Genomic DNA, 17,363 nt, shown 5'->3' on the forward strand with positions numbered 1-17,363 from the left:
CGTGGAGACAGACATAAAGAGACACTGTACACACAATCACACTCCCCAAGCGTACTCTAAGCCCCAGGTCTAGGTACCCTTGCCGCTGGAGGGGGAAACTGCACCCAGACCCAGGTGGTGTTACCCTTTTCCCTGGGGTGGAGAGATGCAGACCGCCCCGACTCCGCAGCAGCAGGGAGGCCCCACATTCCAGACGCCAGTCGAACGGCCAAATCCTCCTCCTAGCACCCCCGCTCCATCAGGCCGCAGAGAACGGGGGTGTGAGAAGATTCCAGACCTCCGTCTGCCCGCTCATATGTATTGTTGATGCATGTGTGTTCTAAGGTGCATTTAAAACCCAGGAGGACATGGAGCGGCACCCTGCGCCAGGGCTGGGCCCCCATACACCCACCCGCCCACAACCCCGGCAACACACCAACCAGGGCCCCAGCCCGGAGACGGAGTACCCCCACAACCCAACGCCCGTCCCGGACCCACCCCGGGGCAGCCAGGCTACCAGGTCAGTAACCCACGTCCGTCAGCACAGACCCTCCCCTAGCCCCACTGCACGCAGCCACGAGGAAACCGTCACCTAAGAGCCAACAGAGCCCTTAATAGGCCATGACCGCTACCCCAGGTTGAGCCCTCCAAGGTAGATGCTCCTGGGGAACCCCCCGACGCCCTAAGCCTGTCCCTACCCCCACACCAATCACAACAGCGAAGGTGGGACCAAACTATGACCCCCCATCCCCGCTAGGTGATGGAGCTGATCAAAGGAACCCAGAGCAATTGATCTGATGTGGTGGCAGAGGCTGTATCAAGACTAATGTAATCTAATAGATAATTTCTATATTGGTTAGAATTAAGATTATTTTTATTTTTCCAGTTCATGAGGACTGTTTTCTTGGCTATGCATAGGGCAGTGAAAACCATATGGGCTATATTCTTATCTGTAGTGACATTATCTAAGCTGCCCAACAAACACACTAAAGGGGAAGTTGGAATGTTACATTTCAGACACTTTGATAAGTCTTCACATATCTCGCGCCAAAACCTCTGAACTGGTGGACAGAACCAAAGAGCGTGTATATAATTGTCCGTTGAATTGGTTTGGCAGTGTGAGCAGTTGTTGGTAGACGTAAAGCCCATCTTGAACATCCGATGACCTGTATAGTGCACTCTATGTAATATTTTGTATTGAATTAATTGAAGACTGGGATTTCTAATTAGATGAAAGGTTTTTAAGCAAATCTGAGACCAGAAGTTTAGGTCTAAGTTAACTGATAAATCCGCTTCCCATTTTGCAATAGGAAGTGATATTGATTCATCTGTTTTAGAAAGCATTCTGTATATTTTAGATAGTAATTTGGGGATTTTAAGAGTAAGAAATTGAACCACACTTGGTGGTGTTTGTAGTTCAACTTGACCCGGTTTAAATTTCTTTTTTACTATGGATTTAATTTGTTGATATTCTAAAAATCTTTTCTTGTTGATCCCATATTGTGTAACCAGTCTGTCAAATGGAATAAATTCTGTTCCTTCTAGTATATGTTCTAAGTATTTGATTCCTTTACCACTCCAATCTGAAAGGTTTATCATATTATTGTTTTATAATATGTCAGGGTTGTTCCAGATAGGTGTACGTTTGCATGGGATTAAAAAGACTCCGTCAATTTTAGAAATTCCCACCATGCTGTCAGAGAAGAGCTGATGTTGACGCTTTTGAAGCATTCATGTCGTTGGATGTTTGAGCTGATAAGCTCTAGATTATTGCAAAGTGCTTGTTCTACATCTAGCCAAGGTTCATCTAAGAGGGTATGTTTTAGCCATCCTGAGATAAACCTTAGCCTGTTGACTAAGAAGTAGTGCTGAAAGTTAGGCAGTTCTAGTCCTCCTTTATCCTTGGTCTTTTGTAGTGTTTTTAAGCTTATACGGGGAGGTTTATTTTTCCAAAGGAATTTGGACATACATGAATCTAGAGATCTGAACCAATCTTGTGGCGGTTTAGTTGGGATCATTGAGAATAAATAATTTATTTTTGGTAAGACCATCATTTTTATAGCGGCAACCCTTCCTATGAGTGATATGGGTAAACATTTCCACCTAGCCAGATCACCTTCTACTGTCTTTAAAAGTGGGATATGGTTTAATTTAGTTAGATCTGCAAGCTTGGGAGAAACATTAATACCTAAATATTTTATATTTCCCGATTGCAGTGGTGTAGAAAAGGAGTTATGGAAGGAGCAATTAATCAGAAGGACTGTAGATTTTGACCAGTTAATTGAGTAATCTGATATTCTTGCAAAAGAGTTTATCAATTCAATCACCCCAGAGATATTGGTTTGTGAGTTTTGGAGAAAAAGTAACACATCATCCGCATAAAGGCTGATTTTATGTTCCACGTTCTTGCATTTTATGCCCTTAATTACTGAATTCTGTCTAATTGCTGCTGCTAGTGGTTCAATAAAAATTGCAAACAGTGAAGGGGAGAGTGGGCATCCCTGCCTGGTGCCCCTCAGGAGACAGAAGCTGGAGGATGTCTGGTCATTTGTTCTGACACAAGCTGTTGGGGAATTATATAATATTTTTAACCAGTTTATGAAAGAGGATCCAAAACCAAATTTGTGTAAAGTTGCGAATAGAAATTTCCAGTTAACTCTGTCAAATGCTTTTTCTGCGTCTAAAGAGAATATTGTAGTTTCTAGGTTTTTACTGTATGAGTAGTCTATCAAATTAAGTAATCTACGTGTATTTGTTGATGAGTGCCTACCTTTTATGAAACCAGTTTGGTCAGGATGAATTAAGAGGGGGGTTATTTTCTCCAGTCTCTTTGAGAGAGCTTTGCAGATTATTTTAAGGTCTACATTTATAAGGGATATTGGACGATAGCTTGAGGGATATACAGGGTCTTTGCCTGGTTTTAGCAGGAGATTAATGTTTGCAGAATTCATATTTGATGGAAGTCTGCCCTTTTCTTTAATTTCCAACAACGTTCTGTAGAAAACTGGTGCTAGAAAATGTCCAGAATTCTTTGTAGAATTCTGCAGGAAAGCCGTCTGGACCTGGAGCCTTATTATTGGGCATACTTATCAGGGCTTCCTGGAGTTCACCTGATGTCAGTGGTGAATCCAGTGCCATTGCTTGAGTGTCTAATAATTTTGGAAGAGTTATGTTGTCCAAAAACTGATCAATTTCCTTTTTAGATGGGTTTATTTGTGGTGAATACAATCTTTTATAGAAATCCCTGAAAATGTTGTTTATTTGTATCGGTTCATATATTGTGTTCCCAGATGAATCTTGAACAGCACATATAGTTGTTTTTTCTTTCTTTATTTTTAGCTGGTTTGCTAGAAATTGACCGGATTTATTACCATGTTCATAATTTTGTAGGCGTAGTCTTTGTACTAAGAATTTTGTTTTTTTTTTATCAATTATCTCGTTCCAGGATCTCTTTGGTCGTTCACGCTGAAGTCCGTTCCTTTTAATTCCCTGCCGCGGCTTTTCACCTGTTCCTTTTGTTTGAAGTGGCCGAATTTGGCCACAATAGGACGTGTCTCAATTTTGGCCGGGGAAGATGCACTCTGAGCCTTCTTCATGACTAAATCTTGGAAACAGCGGTCGATGTAATCTTGGAGAGCGTCTAAATTCTCCCCGTTGTCCTCCAGGGTGTTAGGGTTAGGACAGATGTTGTTAGTTATATGACAATTTATTAGTATATTTGGTAATACTGAAGCTTAAAGAAACTTTGTTCAATTCTAAACTACCATTCGCTTTAATTTTCCGCCAAAATCTTCTGGGTCTGACGTCAGTTACAGCATGAGTCGCTTACCTTGTACGTCACTTCTGTCAATTACCTCCTCAGTCCGTCACTCCCCACGATAAACTGCTTAGAAGTATCAGGATGGATTAGAATGGGTGCGGATGTAAAAATGTGCTTCAACTTAGCGAAAGCTGAGTGGGCTTCTGGGGGCCAGGTGAAAGGTACCGTAGATGAGGTGAAACAGGTGAGAGGCGCAGCCACTTGGCTGTAGTTCCGAATGAAGTGGAGGTAAAAAGTCCGCGTCCCCAAGGAAGCTTTGAAGCTTTTTCCGTGACTCTGGGACCGGCCATTCCAGCACCGCCTTGACCTTCACTAGGTCGCTCTTCACCTGTCCTCCTGCCAAAATGTAGCCCAAAAAGGAAATAGATGAGGTGTGGAACTCAAAACTGTGGCTTCCTGGAGAGACTCGAAAACAGAGTTGATTAGTGGGAGAGGGTATTTATTTTTTACAGTAACATCGTTCAAACCTCGATAATCGATACACGGCCACAGCGACCCATCCTTCTTTCATACAAAGAAGAAGCCCGCAGCAACTGGGGAGAAAGAAGGTCGAATTATTCCTGCTGCCAGCGAGTTCTGGATGTAGTTCTCCATATATTCTCTCTCAGGACGGGACAGGTTATACAGTCTACTAGAGGGCAACGGGGCTTCCGGAAGTAAGTCAATAGTGCAATCGTATGGTCGGTGAGGCGGTAGAGAGCGAGCCTTGTCTTTATTGAACACTTCCTGTAAATCATGATACTCTGGAGGGAAGGTCTGGTGTTTGTGACAGGGGTGGAGCTCGATCTGCTGTTGCAGTGGGAATGGCTGACCTCAAACAGTTCGCCAAGCAAAACAGGCTCCAGCTGGTGATTTTTTTTACCTGGTCCAATCAATGTGAGCATTATGTCTCTGCAACCAGGGGGTGAGTAAAAATTTTTTTAGTACATCATGGACGAGGGCTTGGAATACTACCAGGGAAGTCGAGAGTTGGATCATGCCAGCCACTAGTGATTCCTGAATGTATTCCTCCATTGCCTCCCTCTCTGGCCTAGGAAGATTGTATAGTGGACTGGAGGGGAGAGCAGCACCAGAGAGGAGGTTAATAGCACAATCATAGGGATGATGTGGTGGCAGAGAAAGAGCCTTTTCCTTACTGAAGACCATTCTGAGGTCATGGTACTCCTCGAGGACCAGAAATAGATCTAAGATGGTTGTGTACAGCACCAGGAGCTGGAAACTGAGAGTAGAGCTGATTGCAAACAGAGAGAGTGACACGTTAAAATCCAGTTAAGTATTTGCTAGCAGTCCAGTCCAGGTGGGAGTTCTGATTTTTCAACCAGGGAAAACCAAAGATAAGGGATGGAAACATGAAGAGAGTTATTGTTTCCCAATGGTTGGCCGATGTGATTAGCTGCACGGGCTTGGTTTTATGAGTGATATAGGCAAAACCTTGAGTGGAGGCCGGAATGGGAGGCTTGAGAGGCACCAAGGGAAACCTTGCTGTCGGGCTAGATCCATGTCTATTAAATTTTTCTCACAACCGGACTCCACGAATGCTTGGAGAGAATGAGAGGTCTGATGGTATTTGAGCTTCACAGGGAGGGAGATGGAGTTTAGCTGCACCTGAAACGCCCACCAGTACCCCCAAATTTCAGGTGCCAATGAAATGCCCTGGCCGATCACAGTACAAACTCCCATGCAGGAAAACGCCTCTCTCTCTCCTACGGAGTGAGCCTGGATTGCCCGATTTGCATGGGCTCAGCAGGCTCCTTTGGTAACGGGAACAGGGTACTGGAGGGCGGACACACAACTCAAAGTACTTTGATGTGATGGTGAATTTATTTACAGGTGCACAGCGGGAGAATATGTGAGGTTTCAACTTATTTGCAAATGTGCGGAGAAAGTCTATGGGAGGTTTCCCACGGGGCAGCAAGTCTGAAATGAGGAAGAGGCAGAGAGAAGAACATGCGAGATGCGCTGCCCAGAGTGGGATGTGACAGTAGAGTCACATCCCACTGTCACATCCCAATGACCCTTTGTTGTCATTGTACATGCAATGAAATTATGGAGGCTCCACAGCATCAGTGCAGGACTAAAATATAAATAGTAAGACAGCAGGCATAAATAACAAATAGGAGAATAATAATAATGGATTGGATTTATATAGTGCTTTTCAAGGCACCCAAAGCGCTTTACAATGCCACTATTCATTCACTCTCACATTCACACACTGGTGGAAGCAGCTACAGTTGTAGCCACAGCTGCCCTGGGGCAGACTGACAGAAGCGAGGCTGCCATATCGCGCCATCGGCCCCTCTGGCCATCACCAGTAGGCGGTTAGGGTAAAGTGTCTTGCCCAAGGACACAACGACCAGGACAGAGAGCCCGGGGATCGAACCGGCGACCTTCCGGTTACAGATACGCTTCCCAACCCCCTGAGCCATGGTCACCCCAATAAATGTATACAAAGCAAGAGAAAAGCACATATTGGAGAACAAAGTGCTTGGAAGAGGTGCAAAGCACTTGCTCTGAGTTTAGAGTCCACATGTGAGTGTTCTGAGTGATCAGGGTACTCAGATTAGTGAGGTGAGTGGGCAGGGGTGGGTTGGGGGGGGAGTGTTTCTTAAAAGTCCGAATGGCCCAGGGGAATAAACTTTTAGTCTGTCTGTAGGTGTGGGACCCGACTGACCTGAGGTGCTGACCAAACGGGAGCGGGTCAGACAGGTGGTGGGCGGGGTGCAAGGGGTCACCTGTGATGACCTTGTTTTTCTTGAGACAGGAGGAGCTGGCAAAGGCCTCTAAGGGTGGCTGATGTCAGCCAACTTGACCAGTATTAATTACCCTCTGTGTTGCCTTCCTGTTGTCAGTAGTGGCCCCTGTGTACTAAAGACCCAGCCAGTAGAAGCGCATGCTCTCCACTGAGGAGTGGTAGAAGTCCAGCAGGAGCTTCTGGCCCAGGTTATTCTTCCTCAGGACATGAAGGGCCCCCATCAGGGCCTTGCGAGCCTGTACTGGTGTTTTTAAAAGTTATGTTTGACTTTATGACTTTCTGTGTCGTTTCTGGGATGCTTAGGACTCATATTGCACTGCTGGAAATAGTTTATTTTGATGCATATGCTGTTTTTTTGCAAATTTGCATTATAATATTTATTTTCGTTTTTCCTGCAGTATATAAAAATTGGTGTATTTCAAAAATAAAAGTATGAAGACACTTAAAATAAATTTCCTGTGGTGGGAAACTATTTTGTGCAACTTTTTTGTATTTACAGTTTTGAGGGATAAGCCTCTTAAATTTCTCTAACTAGAAATATATGTTAAAAAAACAAAAAACGATTTTCAATTTTTTTGTAGTTTATTGCACTTTTTTTTAAATTTATGTAATTACTATGCACGTAATGCATACATATTATTAAAATTTGGGCTATAATAGTTGTATTGATGTATATTGTTAAGGGTTCAAATATTGAGGAGGGATACAGGAGGAAATCCAAATAACAACACTGATCCGGCCGGGTGGAGTCAAACGATGATTTTAATGAACACACGTGTATGCAATTCTTCCATAGCTCTAGGCCACTTTGCTCAATAGATCGCGCCGGACAAAGCTTCTGACCATCAATTAACTGACCGAGCTTCAACTCTTTAATAAGCACCAAAATGCAATGTGTATAAAATGATTACAGTTGCTCCTGCAATGAAAGAATATTCCATGATTATGATACCACCTGTAATACAGACTTTAATGTAATGTTAACAGCTTCAATAAATGCTTTAATGCAATGCTGATTAATGCAATGATAAAGATGATGGTTATGAACAGTAGCAGTAAAATAATTTCCCTGATCCCCACAGAACCTACAGTATTACTAGGTTTTAACAGTTTTACAATTTAGGCTTAACAACATTGCCCAGTGGAGCATTATGGAGCTAGTTTTAGAATATTGTCTTGTGGGATGATGCATCAACTCATTCAGGCTACAGTCATACTCTCTTTACCTTCAAAAGTGCTTTAGGTAAACGCCTTCTTTACATACATTACAGGTTATCTAAAGGTAAGTTATAAAAATTAAGTTATCGCATACTATCTGTGTCTGTTTCTCTTTTTTAGCGTTCTAAAATCGCCTTGTTTGACAAGATGTGGCAGTACATGAAAAACGCAGAACCTTCAGTTTTTGTCAAGAAAACATCAGAGGGTGTCCAGCGTGTCAGGAAATCCAAGGGAAAGTACGCTTACCTGCTGGAGTCCACCATGAATGAGTACATCGAGCAGAGGAAACCCTGTGACACAATGAAAGTTGGAGGAAACCTGGACTCAAAAGGCTATGGCATCGCCACACCAAAAGGATCCCCATTAAGGTGGGTGGATCAGTATAACAATGCTGGCCAACCTGCACTGCCATGTACCATTCACACTACTAACCTGCTGCCTAGCATACCATCCCTCTCCTAATTCCTACAGTTCTTCTCTCTGTATATGTAGATGAAAGAGAAAATCATGCTAAACTACTTTGAGCTTTAAAGAGATCCAGATTTTTCCTAAACTCAGTAACTTGAAGTCACAGTAATAACCCTGGCTGACAAACTGCTTGTTATCAGGTGGTAATTAGCCAGTGTTCAAGCTGTCCCTGTGCCTATACACATAACTCACTATGGAGAGCAGATAGATTCATCCCAAGGCTTACTGCCAGCTGGGTGTCGCAGTATGCGAGTGTGATGAATGGGACACGGCGGTTAACTCGTTGTTATAATAATCCACCTACCCTGATGACACCATCTCAGTGGTTTGTATTTATTACCATGGTTACCACCTCTGACCAATGGCTAGCGGTGGTTTCCATGACAAATGGGGGATAGGGTGTTTGATTTGCTTCCAGGTCTTAAAGAACCCCTTCAGATAGGCTCCTTTTATCTTGAAAATAAATGTGATGACATTTATAGTGTAAAACATTCTAAACAAACCTGTGAATGTCAAATTAAAGTGTCTTCATATTCTGTTTGATTTTTTTTTTTTTAAGTGTTAGTTATTATTTTTGGCTGCAGGCTTTTCTCCATTGATAACTTGGCTCTTTAAGACCTGGATCAAGGGATTTTTGCAAAGTTTATGACCTAATGCTGCATTCCATTTGAAGTTGGAATTTGCAATTTGCATGTGTGTGTTTGCGTCTGTCTGAGTGTGTACACGTGTGTGTGTGTGTGTGTGTGTGTGTGTGTGTGTGTGTGTGTGTGTGTGTGTGTCTGTTGGGAGGAGGGAGGGCACTATATGTCACCATAAAATGTTTAAATTACATACGGACAGTTATACATAAATTACCTTCCCCCTACATTCCCTCAGAGCTGTCTCTTATTTTTTTAATATGTGAAAGTAGTAGTAGTTTTATATTTTTCTTTTATCTCATGCAATTGCGCAAGAATTTACATACATGTTTACACATGCAGATTAATAGCCTTTTTTTTTTTTTTTTTAAATTGCTACAGAAAATACAACAAATTTACATTCATAAATAAACAACATTTAGCACTTTATATAGACCTATCTAAAGTGGCCCTTAAGAAATAGCTTAAATAAGAAGAATGGTATATAGCTCAACAATATTTGTGTCATATATATGAGAAAAAATATGTACACTTCAGAATCAACAAAGCAAAATCAGAACGGAACACTTTAATAAATGTAGCAAAAAAAAATCAGATGGTATTAAGTGGATTAGCAACAGTGTTGGGGAGTAACGGAATACATGTACCGCCGTTACGTATTTAAAATACAAAATATGAGTAACTGTATTGCGTTACAGTTACCGTTTTAAAAGGTGGTATTCAGAATACAGTTACTTTGTTGAAATGAATGGATTACATGGCTGTATTTTCCTGTTTCATTAGGCTATGAACTCTATATTTTTGGTGTCCACGCCGGTGGAAACCCAAACAAAACACGCATTAAGAGGCTCTCATGTCTGTGTCTCAATCTCACGGCCGATGTCACCTCTACTTGTAGCCCACATAATGACGTGAAGAAATATTTTAAAAAATTATTCACAAAAATGATTTAATATGAAGGCAATAGGCAGAGTGTTACAGGCATAGCCCTAAAGAATCTAGCCTCATGGGCAGTGTAGTCCGTGCTGCAGGGAGAATGGACTGCCATACCCGTTATGTGTCTGTGAACGAGGAAGGGAGAAAAAGAGTTGAAAAGTAAGAGATGTCACGGACCAAAAACGGGAGATGGAAGCATGTAAATATTTTTATATATATATGTAAGATGTATTATATTTTATAGGCAATAATTCACCCTGTTTGTTTACTAAACATGGTTTAGTTTAACTTACTGACAATGAAACTCTTACAAACACATATGCGGTAAGGCCAGCCATAAAAATACACCTGTCCACAACTGTCAAATTATTGTGATATCACAATTGCAGGGTGATCTACTAACAATGCACTGTATTGTACAGGGTGGGCCATTTATATGGATACACCGTAATAACATGGGAGTGGTTGGTGATGTTAAAGTCCTGTTTGTGGCACATTAGTATATGTGAGGGGGCAAACTCCTCAAGATGGGTGGTGACCATGGTGGCCATTTAGAAGTCGGCCATCTTGGATACAACTTTTGTTTTTTCAATAGGAAGAGGGCCATGTGACACATCAAACTTATTGGTAATGTCACAAGAAAAACAATGGTGTGCGTGGTTTCAACGTAACTTTATTCTTTCATGAGTTATTTACAAGTTTCTGACCACTTATAAAATGTGTTCAATGTGCTGCCCATTGTGTTGGATTGTCAATGCAACCCTCTTCTCCCACTCTTCACACACTGATAGCAACACCGCAGGAGAAATGCCAGCACAGGCATCCAGTATCTGTAGTTTCAGATGCTGCACATCTCGTATCTTCACACCATAGACAATGGCCTTCAGATGACCCCAAAGCTAAAAGTCTAAGGGGGTCAGATCGGGAGACCTTGGAGGCTTTTCAACTGGCCCATGACGACCAATCCACTTTCCAGGAAACTGTTCATCTAGGAATGCTTGGACCTGGCACCCATAATGTGTTGGTGCACCATCTTGCTGGAAAAACTCAGGGAACGTGCCAGCTTCAGTGCATAAAGAGGGAAACACATCATCATGTAGCAATTTCAAATATCCAGTGGCCTTGAGGTTTCCATTGATGAAGAATGGACCCACTATCGTTGTACCCCATATACCACACCAAACCATCTCTTTTGTTGTTCCAACAGTCTTGGAGGGATCCATCCAATGTGGGTTAGTGTCAGACCAATAGCGGTGGTTTTGTTTGTTAACTTCACCATTCACATAAAAGTTTGCCTCATCACTGAACAAAATCTTCTGCGTGATCTGAGGGTCCTGTTCCAATTTTTGTTTTGCCCATTCTGCAAATTCTGTGTGCCGATCTGGGTCATCCTCGTTGAGATGCTGCAGTAGCTGGAGTTTGTAAGGGTGCCATTTGTGAGTAGCCAATATCCGCCGAAGGGATGTTCGACTAATGCCACTCTCCAGTGACATGCGGCGAGTGCTACGCTGTGGGCTCTTGCTGAATGAAGCTGGGACAGCCACTGATGTTTCTTCATTAGTGACAGTTTTCTTGCGTCCACATTTTGGCAAATCCAACACTGAACCAGTTTCACGAAACTTAGCAAGCAGTTTGCTAACTGTAGCATGGGAGATGGGTGGTCTCGTAGGGTGTCTTGCATTGAAATCTGCTGCAATGACTGCGTTCACCAGATATCAACACAATTTCGATCCGCTCTCCTCACGTGTTAACCTCTTCGACATGTCAATGGCTGTGAACAAAGAGAAACTTGTAAATAACTCATGAAAGAATAAAGTTACGTTGAAACCAAGCACACAATTGTTTTTCTTGTGGCATTACCAATAAGTGAACTGAAACAAACATTTATTTTTAGGTCCATTCTGCTGCTGATACATACTTTAGGTTTCTGAATATTAAACTTGTTTCTGCCTTTCATAGTGTGTAACCTGAAGGCCCTGAGTACTTTCTCCCACACTGAAAACACTGGAATGATAAAATGATTTAAACATTACCTAATAAGACTGATTCAGGACAGACAATTCGTTATTTTAAACTTTTCTAGCAGTCCTTCACAAACAGGGAGCAGTCTGTCTATTCTCTCCATCTGTCAGCTGCTGCTGGCTCTTCCTCCTCCTCTTCCTCACACACTGCTGAGTTTGTCCTGGTGGATCATCAGGGGTGCAAAGCCTCACAGATGATGTGCAGCAGTGGGTCCTTCAGTCTGTCCTCACTCCGGACACTTGCAGTTGTCACACATGGAAATCAAATGTGTGATAAGCTGCAGGATTCAAACACAAGTGTGACTTATAAATGAATGTTCATACTTTTATTACACAATCAGAGAGAAAGAAAAAGAGAGAGTGCAGGACAGACAGACAGGTGACAGTCTCAGGTGTATACACTGCTACAAAACAGCACAAGAGAAGGAGGATTTAGTGTTTGTGTCATTACGAGTGCTCAACAAGAAGAGTTCCCAGATGGTACAGTGATGGTCCTGTGATTAAAGCATCTTTCTTTCAGCTTAACGAGTGAACCGTCAGCTCGTTCAAAAACACGTTAAAGTCCGTTTGGCTCGACACCACCGAGCAGAGGCAGCAATATAACATAGCTAACATTAACAGTGCAGTGAATCCTGCTTGTGCCGTGATGTTCAGGACTGCAAACCGAGCAGCATTCATTGACTTTCATCTTGTTGTATTTGTGGATATATGACTGACTTTAATTATCCATAAAATCATCACATTCTCTGTAAGATTAAGGTCAGCTATAGTACTAACATTGCTAATGTTTGCAACTTTGCCGACATGTGGCTAACAGTAATGTTTTAATGTTCTTCATTATTAAACATTTGCACATAAATAAGTGACATAATATTCAGTACTTACTTTTGAAAGTTTACTTTTTCGGCCGCTCTGCTTAACCCATCTGCCGCTTTTTTCGGCAAAATTATCCACACCCACCGCCGCACTATGAATTCTGCGATATATGGGACCACAAAGTCCACAGCGGACCAAACTTCATATTTGGGGAAAACGACGGCGTATTTGGAGGCCGCATTTGGAGTACACTTCGGATTGGGACAGCCATGGTCACGTCGCTGTGACATAATAGGTCTCAAAATGCGTACTCCGAAGCGTACTGTAGTCAGCAAGTTTAGAAAATCCTCTTAAAATGTGAGATTCAGAGATTCAGTATAAAACTACTGTAATTCTTAAACTGTTCATGCAGTATTTTTGTTAACCTCCTTAAATCTTGTTTCATTTAAAAATCTGGTGGTGTATAGGGGCAAAATTGCAAACATTGGGTCCTTATCAAAATTATCTTTCCGGTTTCTAGGCTGTTACACCATTGTTGGCCTCGTATTCATATGACACCCAATGGCATTTTAATCCATAGCCTCATTTCCACAAAGAAAAAAGTTAACTATGTGAAATGTAAGTAAAAGCAATGCAGGGAGTAGTGATGGTAAATTTGATTGTTTTTACTGAATCGAGTTTGAATGAGTCACTCACAAAAATGAATCGGATTTTTTGAGTCATTTGAGTCACTGAGTCAGTTGCCCAGAGAGTGCAAAAAGATTACATTTTCACTCAAACTTAATGTGTTTCTCTTTTCATGTATATCCTACTGCTAAGATGATTGAAAAAGAATAACAACTATTTTTATAGAGCAAAAAAGAGCAAAAAAAATTACGATTTCTAAAGGGAAAATTTATTTTATTTATTTTTATTGTATTTTATTAGTTTTTTCCTCAAATGTCAAATATATATTTTCTCATCTAAATGTCCACTGAGCTGTGAGCCAGGGGGCGGTAATGTGCCTTAACAGTGGTTGCCAACCAAAAAGTAGAAGAAGAAGCTGTGAGCCAGGAAGGTTGGGGGGTTGGGTGGGGGTGAGTGAGTAGTCGTGTCCAAATTCATGGGCTGCATCCTCCTGAGGACCCGGCCTTCACGGTCTACGTGGGCCAGGTCCTCAGAAGGTCAGGTAGGCCGGAAGTAAACGGCTGTGAAATTGGACGGTCTAGGCTGTCTCGGTGGAGTTTAATAAACTCGGCCGTCTGCTCCTTGCTATCGAAAATATAACAGGACACTGGCGTAAATTCTCGACCATCTCAAACTTCTGTTTGATCAGTTTTCTGTTTGACGTTTATTGAGCTTTATTAATCCCCCCGGGTGGGTTCCTCCTTGGTTTTCACAACCAAGGAGGAACCCACCCGGGGGATTAATAAAGTTTTATTTTATCTAATCTAATCTAATAACTTTAATCTCAGCCAAACTGATTTACTCACGAACAAATAAAACACTGAAAAAAGCCAAACAATAACATTTTTAGGTTGTCTAAGTGACTTATATATTATGTTTAACCTGAGTAGTGAAAGTCTGCGGTGATCTGAAATGATGTGCCGGGAGTTGTGCCGTTCTCAGTGGCTCTAGTGACCCTCGAGCTCTCGGCCAGCTATCGAGCTGGTGGGTAACAGACGTCTCCGAAAACGTCAAAGCACTTTTGCAAATATGCGATATCTTGATAAATGCGTCCTCAGGAGGATGCAGACCATGAATTTGGACACGACCAGTGATTCATTGATGCTACAATTCAGCACAGGAAGGGAGGAGGTGAATGAGTGATTCGTTCATGCTACGATTCAGCACAGGAAGGGAGGGGGTGAGTAACTCAAATGTGCTGTTAGCAGAGCGATGCTACTGTGAACTGAGGAGCTATTATCTTGATGTGAGCTTTCTACTCAGGGTGTTTTCTTCCAGTTCAGAGCAGAAATGTTTCTGTTAAGAAACTGGCTGTTGTTTTTTTCCCCCCACAATTTTAATTATAAGCGAAATATATTTCTACTATTGAAATTAGTTTGCTAACAGCAACAGGGATGAGTCAGTGAAGGAGTCAGTTGGGCTTGTGAATCATGATTCACAAGTCAGTAAAGTGATTCTCGAGTATTTTATATCAACTGAAGCCCATGTCCAAAAGATTGTGACAGGGCGCACAGGTAGTAAGAGGTTTTACAGACCTGAGGAAATCACATGATAGGGTGGGGCTAGGTTTCACAATGAGCTCACCCGAAACCTTGGCTGATTGTGACCTACACCTGTTTTCACGCCTTGGCTCATGTGATTAGGTATAGGATCATCAGGGGGTCCTTTTGTCCCTCTTTGGGGGGATACTCCAACAGGGTTTAAATCTGGGACTCTCCACCATTTGACCCTAGAACTGAAGAAGCCTCAGTTGAGAGGTGAAACGTCTTCAAGCAACTTATAGAAGTCCAGACGCTTTTCTTTCCAAGCTCCTTAGACTTTATCCACATTACTGTAGAAGCTGCACCAAGCGGACCACAAATAGTTTTTTTAAACTATCTTCGTGACTTCAACTCTCCTTCAGTACAAAAGGTTTGTTGGTGAGGTCACAGAGATCCTCAGCATATTCAACCTAACTAGGTTCTCGGTTCAGATCAGTTTCAAGTTTTATTGTCATGTACAGATAAACAGTGTAGCCACATTTACCCATAATGAAATTCTTTGGCTTGTGCTCCTCAGCTTTACATGAGCATATAAAAGTGTGCAGTTAAATGAAGAAGAAAATAACAGAAATAACAGTAATAATAATGATAAAGAGAAAAAAGTATTAAATATTTAGAGAATTTGAGACTAGTTTTGGTATTTACAGTTTGTGCAAAACTTGTGCAATGAGCATTTAAGTGGGATTAGTTGAAGTGACAGTGTGTAGAGTCCTGTAATTGTAGTGAGTGTGTAATGGTGTGTATAGAATGTCAGCAGTTCAGAAAAGCCTAATGGCTTGTGGGTAAAAACCGTCTCTGTGTCCGGCAGGCGGGTCTGGATGCTCCTGAACCGCCTGCCGGACAGCAGGAGTGTGAAAAGTCTGTGGCTGGGATCAGAGAGGATCCGCTGCATCTTCCTCATCCTGCGTGACTGGCAGTTCAGTCCTGGTGATGCGCTGTGCTGATCTCACCACCCTCTGCAGATCAGCAGAACTTTATCACCAGATACCAGCTAATTTAACATCAGAAACAACAGTCACATCAAGGCGCTTTATATTTTAAGGTAGACCCTACAATAATACAACATGCTTCAGCTTCAGCTACTCCAAGAGCTGGGCTCTGCTTAGTACCTTTCTCCAGCATCCGACAAGCTAGCCAAGGTCAGCAGACTCCTTCAGCGTGTTGGCTCCCTTTTGGCTCCCTGGTGGCTACAGCCCCATACTTTCCTCAGCAATAGAGATGCACAACATGGTCCATTCAGACTCAGTTTCTCCAGAAATTAAAAGTCTCCTGCACTGGGGAGATCAGAATGAGGTTCCCAGCACACCCTCACTTTATATGTGGATACACCAGTCCTGTCTGGCATCCTCCCCTCCCACCTGATCTGTTCACCACCAGGTGAATGGATCTTTTCACCCAAATGTGCAAGATATGACAGCAGGTCTAATGATACAATTGCAAAATCAATCATCAACCTGCGACTGATGGCATCCTGGTTCCAACTCTTATCACAAACATGGTTTTACTTGATCATAATGTTCATCATGGACAATCTGTGAACCTAGAAGTTTTGTGAGAGAACACCACTCAGGTTCAGATCAATGTGTTGGCTTGGCTGTTCCTCCCAGTCACGCCATGACAGTTTATATGTCACTTTCCTGCCAGGACACTTGTCCGTTTTAGCCACATGCTCTACAAACGCACTCTTTCATAATCAATCGTCTACCAATTGAAAGGTTGGTGGCTCCTCCAGCCTGCATGTTAAAGTATCCTTGTCCAACATTCTGAACCACTGTGAGTTGCCTACAATGTATCTATCGGAATATAAGTGCATAAATGTTAGGTTCAAAAAGTACTTATATTACTGTGTTTGTGAATAGGTGAATGAAGCTTGGAGTTAGAAAGCGCTTTGAGTGCTCAAATTATGTAGGAAAAGACTATATAACGTAGGTGGGAAGTAATGAAGTACAAATACTTTGTTACTGTACATACGTAGAATGTTTAATTATCTGCACTTTACATTATACCGCTTACATTTTCAAAGCGGGCTCATTACTTTTGATTAAACACATTTAATGGAAATTATTATTTCACGTCATTGTAGGCTATCAAACATCAAACCGATTTGAGTCTAAATAGCAAATACATGCAACACAATACTGTTCATGTATTAATCACCAGGGGATATCACATAAAAAGAGATGAAAGAGATAAAACCTTGTGCCATATTCAAGTGTTAATATGGGCTGGCGGCTTTTTGTTTGTTTGTTTTTTTTGTCTATAAATTGCGCTTGTGGTACTTCAGCATCTAGCTACCAGTACAGAAAAGGAGTAAGCATAAAGGATGTAAATGATTACTTTTTTTAAAGTAATCCATGTGATTTCAAATGCTACATTTCTATCAGCTTAACAGACATCAGGAAACACACAAACTGCTGCTATGAGTGCAGTTTGCAGCACAGTGCAAACTGCACCTGGACACTACTCCAACAGAGGTCGATCATCTTGTTAATAATTTTACCTCACTAC

General features: G+C 42.0%; 1 protein-coding gene across 2 annotated transcripts in view; it reads left to right on the top strand.

Moving 5' to 3' along the window:
- The window catches only part of LOC308395711 (glutamate receptor 2-like), a 114,437-nt gene that overhangs the window by 47,963 nt on the left and 49,111 nt on the right, over positions 1-17,363 (top strand). For both annotated transcript variants that reach the window (XM_080880674.1, XM_080880673.1), the window contains exon 16: positions 7,890-8,137. In XM_080880674.1, coding sequence (XP_080736800.1) covers positions 7,890-8,137 — 248 coding nt within the window. The remainder of the gene's footprint in view (positions 1-7,889; positions 8,138-17,363) is intronic.

The sequence above is a fragment of the Rhamphochromis sp. 'chilingali' genome, assembly GCF_963969265.1.
Source record: "Rhamphochromis sp. 'chilingali' genome assembly, chromosome: 4".
Taxonomy (NCBI): domain Eukaryota; kingdom Metazoa; phylum Chordata; class Actinopteri; order Cichliformes; family Cichlidae; genus Rhamphochromis; species Rhamphochromis sp. 'chilingali'.